The 22,383-nt window shown below is 40.9% G+C and overlaps 1 protein-coding gene across 1 annotated transcript in view; it reads right to left on the bottom strand.

Annotated features, from left to right (window-relative positions):
• Nucleotides 1-3,064: 3,064 nt before the first annotated feature.
• The window catches only part of ALKAL1 (ALK and LTK ligand 1), a 28,416-nt gene continuing 9,097 nt past the window's right edge, over nt 3,065-22,383 (bottom strand). Inside the window, exons 2-5 of the mRNA XM_002758893.5 lie at nt 14,058-14,111; nt 11,243-11,323; nt 9,885-9,961; nt 3,065-4,593 (exon numbers count right to left, since the gene is read on the bottom strand). Of these exons, the coding sequence (XP_002758939.2) occupies nt 9,897-9,961; nt 11,243-11,323; nt 14,058-14,111 (200 nt within the window). The 3' untranslated portion in view covers nt 3,065-4,593; nt 9,885-9,896. The remainder of the gene's footprint in view (nt 4,594-9,884; nt 9,962-11,242; nt 11,324-14,057; nt 14,112-22,383) is intronic.

Raw genomic sequence — 22,383 nt, 5'->3', positions numbered from 1 at the left:
ATATATATATACACATCCTATTAATAAACTCTCACATATATATATACATCCTATTAATAAACTCTCATATATATATACACATCCTATTAATAAACTCTCATATATATATACACATCCTATTAATAAACTCTCATATATATATACACATCCTATTAACAAACTCATATATATATATACAAATCCTATTAATAAACTCTCATATATATATACACATCCTATTAATAAACTCTCATATATATACACATCCTATTAATAAACTCTCATATATATATACACATCCTATTAATAAACTCTCATATATATATACACATCCTATTAACAAACTCATATATATATACACATCCTATTAAACTCTCATATATATATATATACACATCATATTAATAAACTCTCATATGTATATATACACATCCTATTAATAAACTCTCATATATATATACACATCCTATTAATAAACTCTCATATATATATATATATACACATCCTATTAGTAAACTCTCATATATATATATATACACATCCTATTAATAAACTCTCATATGTATATATACACATCCTATTAATAAACTCTCATATATATATACACATCCTATTAATAAACTCTCATATATATATACACATCATATTAATAAACTCTCATATATATATACACATCCTATTAATAAACTCTCATATATATATACACATCCTATTAATAAACTCACATATATATATACACATCCTATTAATAAACTCTCATATATATATATACAAATCCTATTAATAAACTCTCATATATATATACACATCCTATTAATAAACTCTCATATATATATACACATCCTATTAATAAACTCTCATATATATATACACATCCTATTAATAAACTCTCATATATATATACACATCCTATTAATAAACTCTCATATATATATATACACATCCTATTAATAAACTCTCATATATATATACACATCCTATTAACAAACTCATATATATATACACAGCCTATTAAACTCTCATATATATATATATACACATCATATTAATAAACTCTCATATATATATATATATACATATATATATATATACATGCACATACCTACACATCCTATTAATTCTGTCCCTCTAAGAGTACCTAATACACCTGGCTAGATGCAGATAGGTAAATAGAGCAGTATATTTATCTCAAACCGTCTATCTATGTATCTCTATCTCTATCTCTCACTTCCTCCCTGCACTTCTCTGCCTTCATCAACCTCCCCACTTATGATTGGCACACACTGAAGAGGCTAAGACTTACCTTTGTTGAAGGTCAAGAGGTACCGCAGGGTTCTGTGAAAGACGTGGAGATGTGGTTTACCTTGCCGGAGGCTACACAGAAGGAGCCCAGGAGAAAGCTCCCCAGGAGCAGGGTACTACGGAGCTGCCAGGCCGAAGCCAAGGCACAAATATAAAACTAATCACTAAATCTCCATAAGGACCAGACAGAAAACTGCCCATCAGCTGTCAAATAATAGCAGCTCCTGAGCCAAATAGGGCTCCAAATTTTTTTATTTGGCTGGCATATACATTGGAATTTTTCTAGTAAATGCCAACATTTAGAAACTGAGATGTTTCACATAAGGTGGTGGCTCACGCCTGTAATCCCAGCACTTTGGGAGGCCGAGGCGAGTGGATCACGAGGTCAAGAGATCGAGACCATCCTGGTCAACATGGTGAAACCCCATCTCTACTAAAAACACAAAAAGTTAGCTGGGCATGGTGGCACGTGCCTGTAATCCCAGCTACTCAGGAGGCTGAGGCAGGAGAATTGCCTGAACCCAGGAGGCGGAGGTTGCGGTGAGCCGAGATCGCACCATTGCACTCCAGCCTGGGTAACAAGAGCGAAACTCCGTCTCCAAAAAAAAAAGAAAAAAATCCAGATTGCAGTTTTCCTAGAAAAATCAAAAGGAAGGCTGCATTCTCAGTTAGCAGCATAGGCCAGTAAGATGCAGCGGGTGGTAAACCTGCCCCACCCCAGGCCAGGTACCATCAGATCACTTGTGTTAATCACCTGGCCCACAGGCCTTGAGTGTCAATGCCAGCGTAGAAGTGTTCCTTATATCCATGAGTTGGATCAGTTAAAGCAGTTACAGGGTAGAAATGAAGTGGGTAGACACCATGTTTTCATATAAAGCATAAGTTTTCATGAGTCACTAGACAACTGCTTAATAGTGCTTCGTAAATCACTGCCTGCCTTCTGTGACCATTCCGGGGTATTCTTTAATCGCATTCATTGGAGTATGAGATGATTATTTATTTTTTCACTACACAAAGTACCTTCCATGAACCAGGCATCTTTGGAGGCTCTGGAAATGCTTCAGAAGACAGTCTCTTCTCTTGTAGAGAGAATTCATCACCATTTGTTGTGTTGAGGCAGGTAAGGAACCAACAGGTGTGGTTGCATAGATTGATAAATGATTTGAAGCAAATTAAGCAATTTTGAAATGTGGGGAAAAGCTACTTTCGATAGAGTTAGATTTTCCAGTCAACGATTCTTCACCATGTAGAAAATGACAAAACATACACCTCCCCTCTGCATCCCAAGTTTAAAGCCCACTTCTTCTCCTCTAGAATGTCAAGGGCTAGCTTTACTAACTGCATTTTGCCTTTCGAAGCAAAGATGTACAGGAAAATGAAGTGGCAGGTTAGGTGATTGCACAGACAGCTCCAAGCTTACCTGGGTCGTCCGCCTAAATCTCGTAAGTGCCTCGCTGAGAACAGCCCACTCAGCTGATGTGGCTGGGAATGTTCTGAAAACATTGTTAACCTCCTGGCTTGCCACTGAGACAGGGAGATCATTTCTCTGACGGTGTGGATAACACTTTACCAAGACCCCATGAATGTTTTAGCCTACTCACGTTTCAATCACTCATTCGTCCATGTGAGAAAATGTTCTCCATGGAGACAAATTAAAAGTCTCTTTCGTATCCTTTCAACCTCTCTATACTGAAATAATTACAATGAGAAAATGAACATCACGTAGTAAAATAAACATGATTTTAAGAGAAGTAACCTTTAATATACCTGTGGGTTTTAAATATATATATAGCATGGAATATATTTCCGAGGCATACTAGACATATCTGAGAACGTTTAAAATCTAATTGCATCTGAAATCATTTATCTTATTAACCACGAAGCCCCTTTAGGCTATTTCCTGTATTTTAGCCAAATACGTCTCACCAGTAAGTTATTTTATGTCATCATTCAATAGCCTCTTCACCTTGTAAAAATAGCCCTCAGCTCCCCAGATGCTTACAATCAAAAACTACTTCATTTCCCCAGATGTAGTATTATAATTATTATGATAAGTACGATTAGCTAAAAAGTAGTCTTTTTTCATTCTTTATTACATAGCATAATGCAGAGTTGTCTTTGCTCATAGATAAAAACGAGTAACACTAAAAACTGAAAATGTAGCTTCATAACATTCCTGAAGTCAAGGGGGCATTTTTAAGCTTGGATTTCCGAGGAACAAAGGAGAATGTGTGTACACATACACAAGCAGACGTGGTACGCCGTCTGGAAGTCATGGAAGAGACCAAAGGCACTGCAAACTTGAAGCGACGGCTTCCATGTAGCGCAGAGATACACATGTGTTCATGACACCGACACCGCAGTTGGCAAGTGATATAAAGCCAGCGGCTGTTTACGTATTTTTTGTTAAGCAACTCATGCTTTGTCTGCTCATTAAAAGGATGGCCATCGTCCATTGTTTTGTTGTAGGTCATGGTTTTTGTCATTGTTTTAAATGAGGCTTCTTGGATACGTCAGAGTATTCTGCTACATTCTGAACAGAAAACCCAGGCCACCCATACATTCTTCTCATTCCTCGATATACAGCTTGGCAGTCCAAGAACGACTGGACTGCTTGTATTTAAAACAGCAATATCAGATGTTCTAACTTCAAAAGACAGAAACTGTCTCAGGATTCTAATGATCAATTCAAACAATACCTATTTATACACGATACATATGTAGTAATCATACTTCGAAAACATAACTTCTATTACAAACATCCTTAATTCAAAGAAAACAACACTTTTTTTCATATTTCAACTTGAATAAAATTCGCATTTCAATTTAATGCAAGTAAAAACAACAAGTTCTAAATGCATGTATTTAAATATTAAATAAGAATTATAAAATTTAACTTGGTACATGATGATCTCATAAACATTACTAACAGTCATATACAAAAAAAATCATTATTTCTGACTGGTACTCTCAGAGATAATTTACACAATTAAATGTTTAATTAGAATGTTAACCATATAGAGAAAATAATAAACCTAGTAAAAATAAAATAGAATCACACAATTTTTAACATCTAATTTTCAATATGAGATTCAAACTGTTTTATAAAATTATAAATTACTGTATACACAAAAAGATAGAGCAAGAAAGACTACATCCTATGACAGGACACAGCTAACCAGTTATTTCTGGGAATTCTCTTATTTTTCTTATCTTAATATCCATAAAACTAGAAATTTCATGGTTTTTTTTACATTTTTCATGATTTGAGGCACTTTTTCTTCAAATTAGATGTACAGTGTTAGGAGACGCCTGTAGGAGGAAAAGAAGAACCATATCATTTATGAGCTGGTTTTTAGAACACTTAAAAATATATACCGTTTCAATAGTTTTATTTTATTTTGCTTAAAGAATCTGTGGACTCCTAATTTACAGTCTAATCCTCAGAATACAGACTAATGTGTGTGCAGAGGGGCAGGAAGGTTGATCGGTACCTTTAGAGGCTTTAAAAAATTATTTTTCCCTTAAAGATTATGATATCTAGACATATCAAAACAGAAAAGAACTTGACATCTTTTAAACAATTCATTAAATATCCCTAATATTTATTTATTTTTTTTTTATTTTTTTGAGATGGAGTCTCACCCTGTCACCCAGGCTGGAGTACAGTGGTGTGATCTCAGCTCACTGCAACCTCCACCTCCTGGGTTCAAGAAATTCTCCCGCCTCAGCCTCCTAGGTAGCTGGGATTACAGGTGCGCACCACCATGCCCGGCCAACTTTTTGTATTTTTAGTAGAAACAGGGTTTCACCGTGTTAGTCAGGCTGGTCTCAAACTCCTGACCTCATGATCTGCCCGCCTCAACCTCCCAAAGTTCTGGGATTACAGGCGTGAGCCACCTTTCCTGGCCATCCCTAACATTTATTAATCTGTAATATTGGTTGTAAATATTATTAGATAAGTAATTCTAAACGGATACTATCACAGATAATTCCTATAGAGAAAATCACTAAGTTTCTGCAACCTATAATTTTTAAAAGTCGTGTTATCAGCAGCTCTGTCTTCTACGATCTAGCCCAGGAGAATGTAAGTTTGTGTACATTATTTTAAATTATAATACAGTACTTGTTTGGGGAAACTTTTCCAGTATTGTGTTGTTTGGGACTTTAGGCAAATTTACTCATTTACTGAACTATATTAAAAACAAAGAAAGAAATAAACATAACTTGATTTAGGTCATTTCGATAACCAAGTGAATTTTCTTGATTCATGTTTTGCCTTATTCAAAAGCACTGAGGATGGCACGTGGCTTATGCCTGTAATACCAACACTTCGGGTGGCCAAGAATGGAGGGTCCCTTGAGCCCAAAAGCTCAAGACCGGCCTAGACAACATAATAAGATGCTGTCTCCTTTAAAGAAAAGAAATTAGCTGAGCATGGTAGCAAGAGTCCCAGCTACTTGAGAGGCTGAGGCGGGAGGATCACTTGAGCCTGGGAGGTTGATGCTACACCAAGCTATAATCAAGTTACTGCACTCAAGCTTGGGCAACAGACTAAGACCCTGTCAAAAAAAGAAAAAGAAGAAAAGAAAGAAAGAGAGGGAAGAAAGCAAGCAAGGAAACAAGAAAGCAAAACAAAGAAAGAAAGAGAAAGAGAGAAAAAAAGAAAGAAAGAAGAGAAAGAAAGAACAAGAAAGCAAGCTTTGAGACAGGTAGATTGAGAGTAATTAATTTTAAGTATCCTACCACTAAAATAACCTCATTTATTTTCTTTATCTAAAAAAATAATTTTCTCAATTTAGCAACTGTAGATATGCAGAACCAACTGTTTTAATTATTATCATAATGTGTAATAATAGCTTTTTAAATAAGACTATAAGTATAGCAACAATAATAGGTCAGGATTGTCTCAGTGGTTATCACAACAAAACTGTGAGGTGGTTTAAGTAAATCCCCACACAGTTCTTTTGCATATATTGAGTTGTACTGGCCACTTCAAGATAGTCATGATTAATCTTAGGCTACAAGTCCTCTATGACTTTCTTTTTTTTTTTTGAGATGGAGTTTTGCTCTTGTTACCCAGGCTGGAATGCAATGGCATGATCTCGGCTCACCGCAGCCTCCACCTTCTGGGTTCAAGCAATTCTCCTGCCTCAGCCTCCCAAGGAGCTGGGACTACAGGCACACACCACCATGCCCAGCTAATTTTTTGTACTTTTAGTAGAGACGGGGTTTCACCTTGTTGACCATGATGGTCTCGATCTCTTGACCTCGTGATCCACCCGCCTCAGCCTCCCAAAGTACTGGGATTACAGGCTTGAGCCACGGCGCCTGGCCTCCTCTGTGACTTTCATTCCCATCTTCACAACCTGAGGAACCAGTGCCTTAAAAGGACTTGTCCATGGTACTGAAATGCTGACCCAAAAAAAGTTGACTTGGCACTACACCGAGGAAGAACTCATGAGATAAATATTTGCAAAGAAAGATTGGAAAAATGTGGCACATATACACCATGGAATATTATGCAGCAATCAGAAATGATGAGTTTGTGTCGTTTGTAGGGACATGGACGAATCTGGAGAACATCATTCTCAGCAAACTGACACAAGAACAGAAAATGAAACACCGCATATTCTCACTCATAGGTGGGTGATGAAAAATAAGAACACATGGACACAGAAAGGGGAGTACTAAACATTGGGGTCTATTGGGGGGAAAAGGGGAGGGCCAGTGGGAGGGGGAGGTGGGGAGGGATAGCCTGGGGAGAAATGCCAAACGTGGGTGAAGGGGAGAAGAAAAGCAAAGCACACTGCCATGTGTGTACCTACGCAACTGTCTTGCATGCTCTGCTCATGTACCCCAAAACCTATAATCCAATAAAAAATTAAAAAAAAAAAGAAATACGTATCTTTCAGTATTTTGTATAGATTTTACTTTTTAAAATGAATGTTACAACGTACAATCTATTTAGAATTGTACAAATACTTTATTGCCCAAGGGTTTCTAGGATAAATTAGCCAGAATGAAAATTCTGACTTGCCATTTCACTCCTGTAATAGCCTAGAGCAAGAAATAATTACATGTTCATTATTTTTTTATCGTTTGCTTTTTCTCTTATTATTACAACATCTTCCCTCTGTTTCCTACCTACCTACAGTCTCTGTTTCTTACCTACAGTCTCTCTGTTTCCTACCTACCTACCAAAGTTTTAAGACCTGGTTTCATCTTTATTAGATATTTGGAAAGCTAAAAAATAGGCCTGCATAAGTAATTTTGTTCATCTAATGTTTATCCCCATAATGTTTCTGCACAATCATAAAATAACACTAAATGCTGAAAGATTTTTGGAAATCACTCAGGGCTGGTAAGGTTGTCAAAAAACTATCTTTATTCGATCACTATTCAGGATATTTTAAACTAATTCATTAAAACACTCTTAGGCCAGGCACGGTGGCTCACGCCTGTAATCCCAGCACTTTGGGAGGCCAAGGCAGGTGGATCACCTGAGGTCAGGAGTTCGAGACCAGCCTGACCAACATGGGAAAACCCCATCTCTATTAAAAATATAAAAATTGGCTGGGCACGGTAGTGCATGCGTGTAATCTCAGCTACTTGGGAGGCTGAGGCAGGAGAATCACCTGAAGCTGGGAGACAGATGATGCAGTGAGCAGAGATTGCACCATTGCACTCCAGCCTTGGCAACTAAAGCAAAAAAACTCAATCTCAAAAAAAAAAAAAAAAACAGTCTTTTCATTTAGACCAAGTTTTAACACTTAGTGAGAAATCCACAGATTAAATTCACTAGGTATTGCAAAAACAGGCTTCCTGGCTTCTGATATTATTTTTTTTTTAAGAAAATTAGATGGCCGGGTGCAGTGGCTCATGCCTGTAATCCCAGCACTTTGGGAGGCCAAGGCAGGTGGATCACAAGGTAGAGAGATCGAGACCATCCTGGTCAACAAGGTGAAACCCTATCTCTACTAAAAATACAAAAAATTAGCTGGGCATGGTTGTGTACACCTGTAATCCCAGCTACTCGGGAGGCTGAGGCAGGAGAATTGCTTGAACCCAGGAGGTGGAGGTTGTGGTGAGCCGAGATCATGCCATTGCACTCCAGTCTGGGTAACAACAGCGAGACACCGTCTCAAAAATAGAAAGAAAGAAAATTAGACTATTCACAGAGTGAAGACACAACATGTAGAATGTGAGAAAATATTTGCAAACCATTCACCTGACAAGGAACTAATATCCAGAATACACAAACAATTAAACACCAAAAACCAGATAATCTGATTAAAAAGAGGGCGAAGTATCTGAAGAGACATTCCTCAAAAGAAGACATACAAATGTCTAACAAATATATGAAAAAAATCAAAACATCACTAATCATTAGCGAAATGCAAATCATAACCTCAATGAGATATCATCTCATCCCAGTTAGAATAGCTATTGCCAAAATGACAAAAAAGAAACGCTAGTGAGGACACAGAGAAAAAGGAACCCTTATACACTGTTGATGGGGATGTAAAATAGTACAGCCATTATGAACAACAGTGAGGAAGTTTCTCAAAACAAAGCTGAAAATGGAACTACCAGATGACCCCAAAATTCCATGACTGGGTATTATCCAAAGGAAAGGAAATCAGCATATCAAAGGGATACCTGCACCCCCATGTTTATTGCAGTACTATTCACAACAGCCAAGATAGGCAATCAACCTAAATGTCCATCAATAGATTAACGGATAAAGAAAATGTGGTGTACATACACAATGGAATACTATTCAGCCATGAAAAGAACACAATGTTATCATTAAAGGCAGCATGGATGAAGCTGGAGGACATTATGTTAAGTGAAGTAAGTCAGGCACAGAAAGATAAATATGCTCACTCATATGAGGGAGCTAAAAAAAAAATTAAGCTCATGGAAGTAGAGAGCAGAATGTTGGGTATTAGAAGCTAAAGAGGACCAGGCCTGGCAGCTCACACTTGTAATCCCAGCACTTTGGGAGGCCAAGGTGGGCAGATGACTCAAGGTCAGGAGTTCAAGACCAGCTTGGCCAACAGGGTGAAACACCATCTCTACTAAAAATACAAAATTTGCTGGGTGTGATGGTGCATGCCTGTAATCCTAGCTACTGGGGAGGCTGACGCATGAGAATCACTTGAACCTGGGAGGCAGACGTTGCAGTAAGCCAAGAGGGTGCCACTGCACTCCAGCCTGGGCAATAGAGCGAGATTCTGTCTCAAAAAAAAAAAAAAGAAGAAGAAGGAGCTAAAGAGAAGTGGGGAGGCACAGCTAGGGAGAGGTGGTTTAGTGACTACGAACTACAGACAGACATGAGGAACGGGTTCTGGGGCTCTGCAGCACTGTAGGGTGAATCTGGCTACCTATTATTTATTTATTTTTTTATAAAGCTGGAAAATAAGGTTTTGAATGTTCACAATACAAAAAAGTAATAAATGTTTGAGGCATACAAGTAACAAAATGTCATACTGTACCCCATAAATATGCACAATCATTATGTGTCAACCAGAAAAAAGAAAAAATGTTTATAAACTACAGTTAAACTATTAAACACGACATGAAAAATATGTACTCACAGGGTAGGTTTGCTAGGTCTGGGAGCACAGCGGACTCACTGCTAATCTTGTTAACAATCTAGCACATCTTTTGTAATCTAGGAAAAACATTTAAAGGTAAATTATGTATAGAGTACTAGAAATGTGGGGGGAATCATGTTATTGACACTAATTCATATAATAATGGCTACAATTTAATAAATGCCTACTATATCAAGTGCTGAAAATGGATTTTCTCACCAATTCTTTTAATAACACAATCAGGAAGGTGCTCTTTCTATCTTCACTTTAGAGATGAGACAAGAGCCTGAGAATGTTAATTAATTACCCCATAACCAACCAAAAGCTTGATCCCAAAGCCTGTGCTTTCTCCACCATGCTGGGCTACGGTCAGTCATTCTGCCTGGAATCCATTTATAACTTTAGCCATTAAATACAAGTTGATTTTTTTATTTTATTTTTGAATTTTAATCCATTTATGTATATATTTATTTTGAAGCTGAATTATGAGACTGGCTAATTTTTGTATTTTTGGTAGGTAGAGGGTTTTACCACATTGCTAAGGCTGGTCTCAAACACCTGAGCTCAAGCAATCCGCCTACCTCGGCCTCTCAAAGTGCTGAGGTAACTGCCATAAGCCACCACACCGGCCTAAACACAAGCTGTTTTTGAAAAAATTATAACAAATCCAACTTAACCCGCTGAGTAGAATTCAATATTCCTCAAGATGAGCAATCTAGTTAAAAAGAATCGACACGCTTTGAATTCATCTTCCTTAAAAGGAAAGTTGAGGCTTAGAAAGCAATTTAGAAACAGCCAACTTGAGTTACCACACAAAATCATAATGTGGACACTTTAAATGGTAGCACTTAAATGTTATGTTTAGAGTTATTATTAACTTCAGTAACTGAAGTATCCAAAAGAATTATAGCAACATTTACATGCTGTCCTTACTCAGAAAAATCCAGCACCATTATATAAACCGTGTGATATAAAAGATATTTACTTTCAAATAACTTATGAGAAAATTTTTACTCAAGAGTTCACAGTCATCTCATTTTTTTTCATTTATTTGAGAGAGCACCTTGTTTATGCCAAGGAATGTGAGTCATGATAAGATGTTTAAATCCTAACAAACACTTTGGTGTTTCAGGAAATCTGGCTATTATCAGATTTGAATAGATTCCCAATTAGAATGTGGTTTCATTCCTTACAGAGGCAACAGTTGACACAAACCTGAGGTACTGTCACTGTTACAAACAGAATCTCATGCACTGTTTAGTCTACTGCTTCCCACCCACAGACATCGGAAGTTTAAAATTATATGCATTTATTGTTGGATAATTAAAACAAGAAAACGCCCCGCCCAGGTTACTTACAAGCTGGCGTTGAGCACTCCCTGGTGGTGTAGTAGAGCCGGTGGAAATGTTTGCTGCATTCTGGTGAAAATGTGACTGGGCCTAGAGCACAGAAAAGAATGCTCGTTATAAACCCAGGCATGTTTTCCAAACAAGTTTCCCAGCCCTTCACGGGTGGATGTGAAATTACAGCACTTCACATCCTTCCATGCCCTTAAAAGAACGTGCCTAAGAGCTCTTCCCTTCACCCGGGCGCTGTGGGAGGCAGAGTTTTGGTCTAGGAAAAAAATTCAAATTCATTCCACATTCTCAACGTCTCACATAATGGAATCTTCAGATTTAGGAGAACTGTCTAGAAAAATTAGAAGGAAAAAGCTCTAGACAGAAAAAAAAAAAAAACATGTGTAGAGAGCAAATCCAGTGGCTGAGAAGTATAAAAAATAAATATCTTTGGTTTCTACTTTGTTTTTATTTAATAGCAATTAATGTTTGCATGCCAAGACATTTATTCCATTTTCTATTTATAGTAATTTGCATCTTATTAGTGTCTAGGATAATTTTTAAATGGGCAGGGCCTTGAGAAGTCCCTTGTCTCTCCCTTTTTTTTTTGAGACGGAGTTTCTCTCTTGTTACCCAGGCTGGAGTGCAATGGTGCGATCTCGGCTCACGGCAACCTCCGCCTCCTGGGTTCAGGCAATCCTCCTGCCTCAGCCTCCCGAGTAGCTGGGATTACAGGCACGCGCCACCATGCCCAGCTAATTTTTTGTATTTTTAGTAGAGATGGGGTTTCACCATGTTGACCAGGATGGTCTCGATCTCTTGACCTCGTGATCCACCCGCCTCGGCCTCCCAAAGTGCTGGGATTACAGGCATGAGCCACCGCGCCCGGCCCTTGTCTCTCCCTTTAAATCCAAGGTGGGGCCATCAAAACTTTCATCTTGAATGGGGTGCAGCAGCTCACATCTGTAATCCCAGCACTTTGGGAGGCCAAGACAGGAGAATCACTTGAGCCCAGGAGTTCAAGAACAGCCTAGGCACCATAGCGAGACCCTGTCCTTACAAAAAAAAAAATACAAAATTAGCCAGGCATGGCAGCACATGCCTATAGTCCCAGTTCAGTTACTCTGGAGGCTGAGGCAGGAGGATCCCTTGAGCCCAGGAGTTGGAGGCTACAGTGAGCTATGATCACACCACTACACTTCAACCTGGGCGACAGAGTAAGATCCTACCTCTAAAAACAACAACGACAAAATATTCATCCCTCCCTCCCTCTGGAGTCTGCTTCTCATGGGGTCCACAGTCGTGTCACTCAGAGCTGCCTCAAGAGGCTCAGGATCCTCACACATCCCTGGGCCCTGCAGGTGCATCTCCACTGGATCCTCAGGACCATCCTTCCCGTTAACAAACAGATATGGCCCTAGGACTTGACTAAGTGGGAAAACCACGTCTTTCCCATATTATAGGCTTGAGGTGCAAAAAAAAAAAAAGCAGCTGGGATGATGGGAACAGAGAGGCAATGGCAATAGTAAATACAGGGTGTCCTGTTCAAAACACTTCAGTGATTTCCTAGAACTTAGGGCACAAAACGGGACAGGATTTTATGTGTGCTCAAGATGTGGCAGGTGGGCCCAGTGCAGTGGCTCACAACTGTAACCCCAGTGCTTTGGGAGGCTGAGGCAGGAGGATCACTTGAGCCAGGAGTTCAAGACCAACCTGGGCAACATAGTGAGACCCCACCTCTACAAAAAATAAAACATTAGCTGCGTGTGATGGCACTGCTGTCCCAGCTACTTGGGAGGCTTAGGTGGGAGGATCCCTTGAGTCTATTTGTTTGAGGCTGTAGTGAGCCATGATCTCACAGTGCACTCCAGCCTGAGGAATGGAGCCAGAGCCTGTCTCAAAAATAAAAAATTTCTGGCCCGGCGCAGTGGCTCACACTTTTAATTCCAGCACTTTGGGAAGCCAAAGCGGACAGATCACTTGAGGCCAGGAGTTCAAGACCAGCCTGGCCAACATGGTGAAACCCCATCTCTACTAAAAACACAAAAAAATTAACCAGGCGTGATGGCACATGCCTATAATCCCAGCTACTTGGGAGGCTGAGGCAGGAGAATCACTTGAACCTGGGAGGCGGAGGTTGCGGTGAGCCAAGATCACGCCATTGCACTCCAGCCTCAGAAACAAGACCAAAAGTCCGTCTAAAAACATAAAAAACTAAAATAAAAAATTTTTCAAAAGATGTAGCATATAAAAGTCTGTCCCTCCCTGTTAAAAAATTTGTATTGCCCCCTCCCTCCTTACCCCCTGCCTGGTTGGCAAACAGAGTCTGAATTCTTCAGCATGCCACTTAAGATTATCCACAACATGATGCCAACCTACCTTTCCAGCCATATGTTTGCCCAGGGCCACAGACAACCCCACCTAAGCCCACCCGGAGTCTATGCACACCTGTCCTCACCTAAACCATACCCTGCGTCTTCGTGGTACTCAAAGCACTCCTCTGAGCAGAAGCCCTCTCACCATGGGAGAGCCTCATTCATCCCTTAAAGGCCACCTTACATCCTGTGTCTACTAAGAGTCTTTCTTGGTAATTCTTGGCCAAGAATTATCATCCACTTCCTGTGTATCCTTAAAACGTGGTTCATACTTCTATTACTTATTAAGGACTGGTTAACATGACAGTTAACACAGCTCAGTAGCATCCATCCATCCATCTCCCCAGCTGGACTGTGAGTCCCTTACAGACATTTATCTTCTTAGCCCTAGTGCCTGACGAAGTCATCTGAAACAGTCTTCTTATTTAGTGAACAGAATCACTGATCAATTTTGTACTTACCTGTGAAATGCTTTATGAATTTGTCTTTTAAGTTAGAATCTCTGGGGAATATTTCTGAAAAGAAATAAAAAACCTTCAGAATTTCTTGAATGCATTTCTGCCATTTAAAATATCCTTAATATGCTAAATACTTAATAAGGCACTAAACACATGAATTCGTGGCAGTTTATTTAGCTGATCCCAAACCGGTGTCTCCAGCGCCGATCATTTCCTGGGCTCCGAAGCTCCAAGACAGCTCACCGCCTGCCCTGCGGCACGAAGGGTACCTGCCAGACGCCTCAAAAGTGCACAGCCACAATGGAACACCTCCTTTTCCCATTTCTCCCCGTGTTCCTCAGCCCACTGAAGACTAAGTGGCGTCACTCGTGGTTAGGCCGAGCTCAAGTTGTTATGCCTGACTTCCTTTTCCCTCACCGCCACACCCAACCTATGAGTTCATTTTATGTATTCCACCTCCAGCAAATTATCCCAGCCCCACTCACTTCTTTCTCCTTCCCTCAACACGCGTCTGGTCCAAGCCATCATCCTTTCGTGACAGTGGCCTCCTATACCCTCCTCTCCTCCCCATAATTGTCTTTCTCCCCAGTAACCATAACAAACTGAAATGTACTTAGGTCATAGTCTCTCCCACTTGGAAGGCTTTGCGTTTAATGCAGAATAAAAATTGAAAAATAAAATTGTATCTCAGACTTCGCCTTGTACTCACTAAAACTACACCATCCAGAAAATGCAATTTATACAAACAACTGGGAATATGTGCAACTCTTTCAAAGGAAGAGAAAACCTAACCTTCAATAAAATAGTTGAGCCTCAAGGTCTGATGGTAGACACACCTTTAAACTTACAACATGTTAAGATTATAATGAGGAAGTAAACGTTTGTCATCGCTTCATGGGAGAGTCTCAGCCACCACGGTGACGAGTGTGACTTTGCTGGGACAAGGCAGTGGCGACTGAGGCTTGGACAATGCAGATGCAGGAATTCTAACTGTTCGTTACATCCCAGGAGCTGCTGAGGGACATCTGAGCCCTTCCCTGTGCAGGGAGCTCCCCAGTTCCAGGCAGCCTCATGTGCGTTCGGGGCATGATTGAGCGGGTGCAGCAGGAATACAGAGAGATCGGAGTGCCCCTCCCATTTGACAACGAACACCTGCACGTGACAAACAGTTAAAACTAATCCAGAAGAACAAGCCGCAGTAAAATGGAAGTACCTCATCCTGTAAACCTGTCCTCTTCTCTTCAAGAATACTCCAGCCCGAACATAGGTCTTTTCCCCTATACTTGTCAGAAATCAAACGCAGCAAATTGGCTTCGGGGGTGTCAACATCTGGGCCAGGAGCTACACTGGTGCTTTCTGAAGAGTGCATGAGCTGAGTGCAGCAGAGGAGCCTGCTGTGGCTAAGGCGTGCTCAGAGACGTTATGCATATTCCCTTTCCGAAAGCCTTTTAGAGTATAATTGTAATCTCTAGATCCTGTGACAATGACGACACTCAGGTGTGTAGAAAATGACATATTTTAATTAAATTGCCTTCCTCATCTCCACCCGCCAACACACTTTATAACTTCTATCAAAGCAGATGTCATGTTCTGGTTCGCGTGATGGTGCGCCATGTGCGTGTCTGTCTCCACTGAAATTATGGCTTCCTGAGGAAAGAGACGCGGTCTTGTCCCCCTGCACAACCTGACTTTGCTGGCAGGGGCACCTGGCACAAGTTCAAGGAATGGGAAGCCGAGAGGGTTGCTACCACTCAGAGGGAAACATCAGCACCTTCTGGCGCTCGGTACAGCTCACCAGGAAAACCACAATTTTAATTCACTTGAATTTTAACTTCAAAGCACAAACATCATATAGGAACGCAGGAATGCACAGCAGATGGATTTAACTGAAACAGAGAAGTGGGGTTTAAGTCGACACCTGAAGCCAGAGATAAGCAGGTAAGAAGAGATGGGAAAGGGGAGGGCTGCAGCGTGTTCAAGTGTTGGAGGAAATGTCCGGAGCAGCTGAAGAAGAGAGGGGTGAGATGAGGCTGCAGACGGGCTTCAGAGTCAAGCCGGACACAAACTTTGTGCTTAATGCTGTGGGTGACGAGGAATCAAAGGGCTTTAGGCAAAGCAATGGCGCGGTTACGCTTCATTTTCAAAAGATAATTAGTGGGCGGGAGGGAATGGGGAAAACTGGCCCCAAAGGATCCAAAGCTGCAGATGGGTAGCAGGAGAAGTCCAGAGGTCTGAGGTGTGGCAGGAGGACTGCAGGGAATAGTGATGTGCTGTATGCAGGATAACGGCTAAGAGAGCAGAGTTCAGCGGTTCTCACCACCAAAAAAAGGGTACCTGTGAGAGGACGGATATGATCTGCTGGACCACAGTAACCCCTGCACTCCGTATACATATGTCAAAACATTATGCGGCACACTCTAAAGATTTGCATTAAAAACAAATAAACTTATATCCCATTCAAAGTATTTTTAATAAATAAACTTTGCTTTTTTGAGACAGAATCTTGCTCTGTGGGCCAGGCTGGAGTGCAGTGGTGCGATGATGGCTCGCTGTAGCCTCTACCTCCTGGGCTCAAGTGATCCTCCCACCTCAGCCTCCCAAAGTGTTGGGATTACAGGCATGAGCCACTGAGCCCAGCATAAACTATTTTTAATAATAAAAATCAATGATGCCTAAGTATTGTGAAAGGAAAATAAATCTCAGGACCCCAAAATCACTAAACCAAGGGAAAACTCAAGCTGGGAACCATGTCAGGCAAACCTGCCTCCCATTTTATTCCTACGTAAGTTAGCTACAAAGATGGAAAGCTACATACCTCCCTCATGATTTGCCCACAAGGAAATTCTCTGTGCATGGAGGACAGACAGAACAAAGTCATCCCTCTGAGGCTCACCTGAGACAAATGCATATCTGATTGCTTCCCCTGCCCTACAGACTATGTAAAAATGCAGGTTCGCTGACCCACACTAAATTAAGTATTCAGTGGAAGGCTGATCAAGGACTCAAAAGAATACAGACTTTTGTCTCTTATCTACTTATGACCTGAAAACTCCACCCACCTCCCTGCACACCCCGTTTTTCCCTCAAACCCATTTTCTCTACCCCATTCCCCTTCAACTTGTCATGCCTTACTGAACCCAATGAATGTACATCTTACATATATTGATGGATGTCTCAAGTCTCCCTACAATGTAAGCAAGCTGTACCCCAACTACCTTGGGCACAGGTAAGCAGGACCTCCTGAGGCTGTGTCACGGGTGCATCCTTAACCCAGACAAAATACGCTTTCTAAATGATTGAGACCTGTCTCAGGTACTCTTTGGGTTATAGTATGGAGGGCAAAGGATGGATGCAGAGAGACAAGTTAAAAGGTTTACAAAGGCGAACAGTCGTGGGCTGTTTGATGATGGGAATATGCGCTGAGAAATGCATCAGTAGGTGTATCCTTCGTGGTGGGACATCATAGAGCGCACTTACATAAGCCTCCGTGGTAGAGCGTCCCGACACTAGGCTCGATGGTACAGCCTGTTGCTCCTAAGCTACAAAGCCTGTTGCACTGAATACTGTCTGGAGCTGTAACAGCACGGTGAGTGTGTGACTCTAAACATATCTAAACATAGAAAAGGAACACAAAATACAGTATTATAATCTTACAGGCCCACCATGGCATACGCAGTCCGTAGACAACAGAAACGTCCTTTTGTGGCACGTGACCGTAACCGTATGGACTAGCACTGGCCTATGCAGGGGCCAGAAAATGACGGCTCCTGAGCAAAGCCAGCCTGCACCTGTCTGTGAATAAGGCTCTGCTGCAACATGCCTACATCCATCTGCATAGGGGTCGTCAGGGGCTGCTTTTTCACTACAAGGCAGAACTGAGTAGGTGTGGCAGAGACAGCACGGCTCCCAAAGCCCAGAATACAGACCATGTGGCCCTTCCTAGTTTGCCAATCCCTGCCCTGCAGTACAGTCCTATTTGTACTAAAAACAAACTAAAATGGTGGGAGGAGCCAGGGAGCAGGATTCTGGGGGTGGAGAGAAGGGATACTTTTCCATGCACACCCTTTTTAGTACTTTTCACTTTTTAAATTATAAACCTGTATTAATTTTTCAATAAAAACTAGTTGATTGAAAATCAATTTGTATTTAGTGACTAGATACACCTGATAGTTTTGATCCACAAAATATTAAGTAAACAATGTAAGAAAATTACCCCAGGCCTGGCACAGTGGCTTACTGTAATTCCAGCACTTTCGGAGGCCAAGGTGGGTAGATCGCCTGAGGTTAGGAGTTCAAGACCTGCCTGATCAACATGGCAAAACCCCGTCTCCACTAAAGATACAAAAAAAAAAAACCAGCCAGGCGTGCTGGCATGTGCCTGTAATCCCAGCTACTCGGAAGGCTCAGTCAGGACAATCGCTTCAATCCAGGAGGTGGAGGTTGCAGTGAGCAGAGATCGAGCCACTGTACCCCAGCTTGGGCAACAGAGCAAGACTCCATCTCAAAAAAACAAAATAAATAAATAAAAAGAGAACTCCCCCAAAACAATGCAACTAGTTGATTTCTCTGTGATGGAAAATGCTCTAAGAGAGCAGAATCAACAATGAGATGAATGGGAGCCACACATGTAATTCTATATGTTTAGTAGCCACATTTACAAAGTCAAAAGAAACAAGTGAATTAATGTAATAATCTGGCTAGGCACAGTGGCCCACACCTGTAATCCAAGCACTCTGGGAGGATGAGATTGACGGACTGCTTGAGCCCTAGAGTGTGAGACCAGCCCGGGAAACACAGTGAGACCTCATCTCTAAAATTAAAACGGAAAATAATAATAATAATGTATTATAACCGAGTATAGCCTATTATCATTATTAATTACTAATGTGATATTTTACTTTCTTTGCACTAAGTTTTCAAAATCCAGGGTATATTTTGCACATATGGAAAATCTCCGTTTGGACCAGCCGTGTGTTGAGTCAACATCTCGTAGCTCATGGCTGCAGCGTTGGAGGGCACAAGTCTAAAAGCAGCTCACGCCTGTAATTCCAGCACTTTGGGAGGCCGAGGCGGGTGGATCACAAGGTCAGGAGTTCAAGACCAGCTCGCCAGCATGGCAAAACCCCATCTCTACTAAAAACACAAAAAACTTAGCTGGGCATGGTGGTGCACACCTGTAATCCCAGCTACTCCGGAGGCTGAGGCAGGAGAATCGTTTGAACGCAGGAGGTGGAGGTTGCAGTGAGCCAAGATCACACTCCAGTGTAGGCAACAAGAGTGAGACTCTGTCTCAAAAGAAACATAAACAAATAAAATAAAATGTAAGCTTCAAATAACAGCTGGATAGAAGAAAGAAGTGCCAGTGTCCCGTAGCGCTGTAGAATGACTGTAGTAAACAGTAATATACTATACAGCTTCAAGTAGTTAGAAGGAGGATATTGAACCTTCCCAAGACAAAGAAATGATAATTGTTTGAGATGGATACGCTAATGACCCTGATCAGATCACTGTGCATTATATATGAACACATCACTATGGACCCCATTATTATTGGCCAATTAAAAAACAAAATAAACAATAAAATAAAATGTACACTTCACTCCTGTGGTGTATAACTACAATTGTATAAAGAATTACATTATTTGGAAGGGTTAAAAAGGAAAAGATCTCTAGGTAATGGGTGATCGTTATCTTGGAACAACGTGAATAAATGACTGTCTCATTCACCCAATTCTAAACATTTCTAGTTTTTATTTACTAAAACGGTTGCCACCTGCCACCCTCATCAACTGTAAGTTTACAAAATCTTTTAAAGAAATAGATTTGCATATGGATGTGCATATATATGTTGGCACATTTATCTCTCATTGCTATATTCTTGTTTAAAAAAGAGCCATGATCCACATTTACACCATGGAATACTATGCAGCCATCAAAATTGATGAGTTTGTGTCCTTTGTAGGGACATGGATGAACCTGGAGACCATCATTCTCAGCAAGCTGACACAAGAACAGAAAATGAAATACCGCATGTTCTTTCTCATAGGTGGGTGTTGAATGTGATTTGCTGCCTTCCTCCCTTTCACCTATATCTGGCATTTTTCCCCATGCTATCTCTCCCCAACTCCCTACCTACCCCCCGCAGTCCCTCCCCCATTGCCCCCAACAGACCCCAGTGTGTAGTGCTCCCCTCCCTGTGTCCATGGGTTCTCATTGTTCAACACCCACCTATGAGTGAGAACGTGCGGTATTTCATTTTCTGTTCTTGTGTCAGTATGCTGAGAATGATGCTTCTACCTGCATATAATGTGACTATCTTATCATAAAGGTCATTTGCTCTGATATGATTTACCGCTGGCACGCCTCGTCAGTGGATCCTCAGTCCTTTGTGAAGTACTATAGGAATTATTTTACATTTCAATCTAGCATTACATGAGGTACTTAAATTAAAAGGCTTGCTGTGCAAGCAGCACTTTGAGTTACTTGTTTTAAAGACATGGCACTATTAATCTCATGACTAATCAATCCTAATCAATCTAATCAATGTATAACAAGTTCCCATTTCAAAAATAAGAACAATCACCTTTATTACAGCAGTACTGACAGAGTTACTGATAAGAACTGTGTTTGGAGAAAAATTTAAATTTAATTTCAATATCATAAAAAATTCAAATTTTTTAAATATATAGCAGAAAAACCTTTACTATATTAAATATATAATAGTAGAAAAAGCTACTTCACTCTCTGGCTTCATCTCACATGCAGTTTTCTTGTGTCTCTGTATCTTCCCATGGCTGTCATCTTATTAAAAACACCAGTCATATTGAAAAAGGGCCGACTCCAGCATGACCTTTTAATATATTAAAGTTGACTTTTAAATATAGTACAGAAATATTTTTTTTTAAAATACTAAATTGGCTGTGCGCAGTGGCTCACACTTGTAATCTCAGCACTTTGAGAGGCTGAGGCAGGTGGATCACTTGAGGTCGGGAGTTAGACACCAGCCTGGCCAACATGGTGTAACTAAAAATACAAAACTCAGTCGGGCACGGTAGCGTGCACCTGCAGTCCAGCTGCTCGAGAGGCTGAGGCAGGAGAATCAACTGAACGTGGGACACAGCGGTTGCAGTGAGCTGAGATTGCAACACTGCACTCCAGCTTGGGTGACAGAGTGAGCGGTCTCAAAAATAAATAAATACATAAAAATGCTAAATTAAAAACATTTAAAAATAAACTGTCATAAAATGTGTGCCTTCTTCTTTCCTTATGCAGTTACATAGCATCTGTACCAGTATATACTTGGAAATGTATAAATATTTGTAAATACATGTTTTTATATCATGCTTCTATTCCAGTTTTAGATATTTAAATAGAGGGATGTATGTGTGTAACTCTCTTTTTTACACACACACATCAGCTGGGTGGTTAATGAGATGTAAATGCCATCTAGGCTGCAAATTACGCAGAGGATAAAAAAGTAAACTCAAATGTTGCTTATGATCTTCTAAAGTTTTGCTGTGTTCTACAGACCAGCAGTGGCGGCATCCTCTGGGAGCATGTTAGAGGTATGGGCAAAGCCTAGACTGACAGAGTCAGACTTTTATTTCACTAGTACGCAGTGTGCTGGATATCCTCCCATTGCTATAATTTTGTGTGACACTTCTGAGGTGGAGAGACAGAGCTGAGTAGTTGCTAGCGCTTTCTCATACTTCCCATTCGGAGTAAGTTCAGACGGATTCTGCCTTCACAAAGGGCCACATATTTCGTATTTGTTTTCTAGGGTCACCATAACGAAGTTCCCCAAATGGGATAGCTTGTATCAACAGACTGTCTCCCAGTGCTGGAGGCAAGTCTGAAACCAAGACGTGGGCAGGGCCATGGTTTCTCTGAGGTCTTGAGGGAACGATCCTGCCTCGCCTGTTCAGCTTCTGCTGGCTCCCGGCAAGCCTTGGCATTCTTTGAATGGTGGATGCTTCATTCCTGTCTCTGCCTGCATTGTCACACGGAGTTCTCCTGTGTCTTTATCTTCCCATAGCCATCATCTTATTAAGACACCAGTCGGCCCAGCGTGGTGGCTTATGCCTGTAGTCCCAGCACTTTGGGAGGCCGAGGCGGGCGGATCACAAGGTCAAGAGATCCAGACCATCCTGGCCAACATGGTGAAACCCCGTCTCTACTAAAAAACACAAAAATTAGCTGGGCGTGGTGGTGTGTGCCTGTAGTCCCAGCTACTCGGGCCGGAGAATTGCTTAAACCCGGGAGGCGGAGGTCGCAGTGAACCAAGATCGTGCCACTGCAGTCCAGCCTGGTGCCTGGCAACAGAGCTTGA

The sequence above is a fragment of the Callithrix jacchus genome, chromosome 16, assembly GCF_049354715.1.
Source record: "Callithrix jacchus isolate 240 chromosome 16, calJac240_pri, whole genome shotgun sequence".
NCBI classification, from domain to species: Eukaryota; Metazoa; Chordata; class Mammalia; order Primates; family Cebidae; genus Callithrix; species Callithrix jacchus.
Note: the sequence above shows the minus strand (reverse complement) of the source record. Positions and strands in the feature narration are given on the sequence as shown.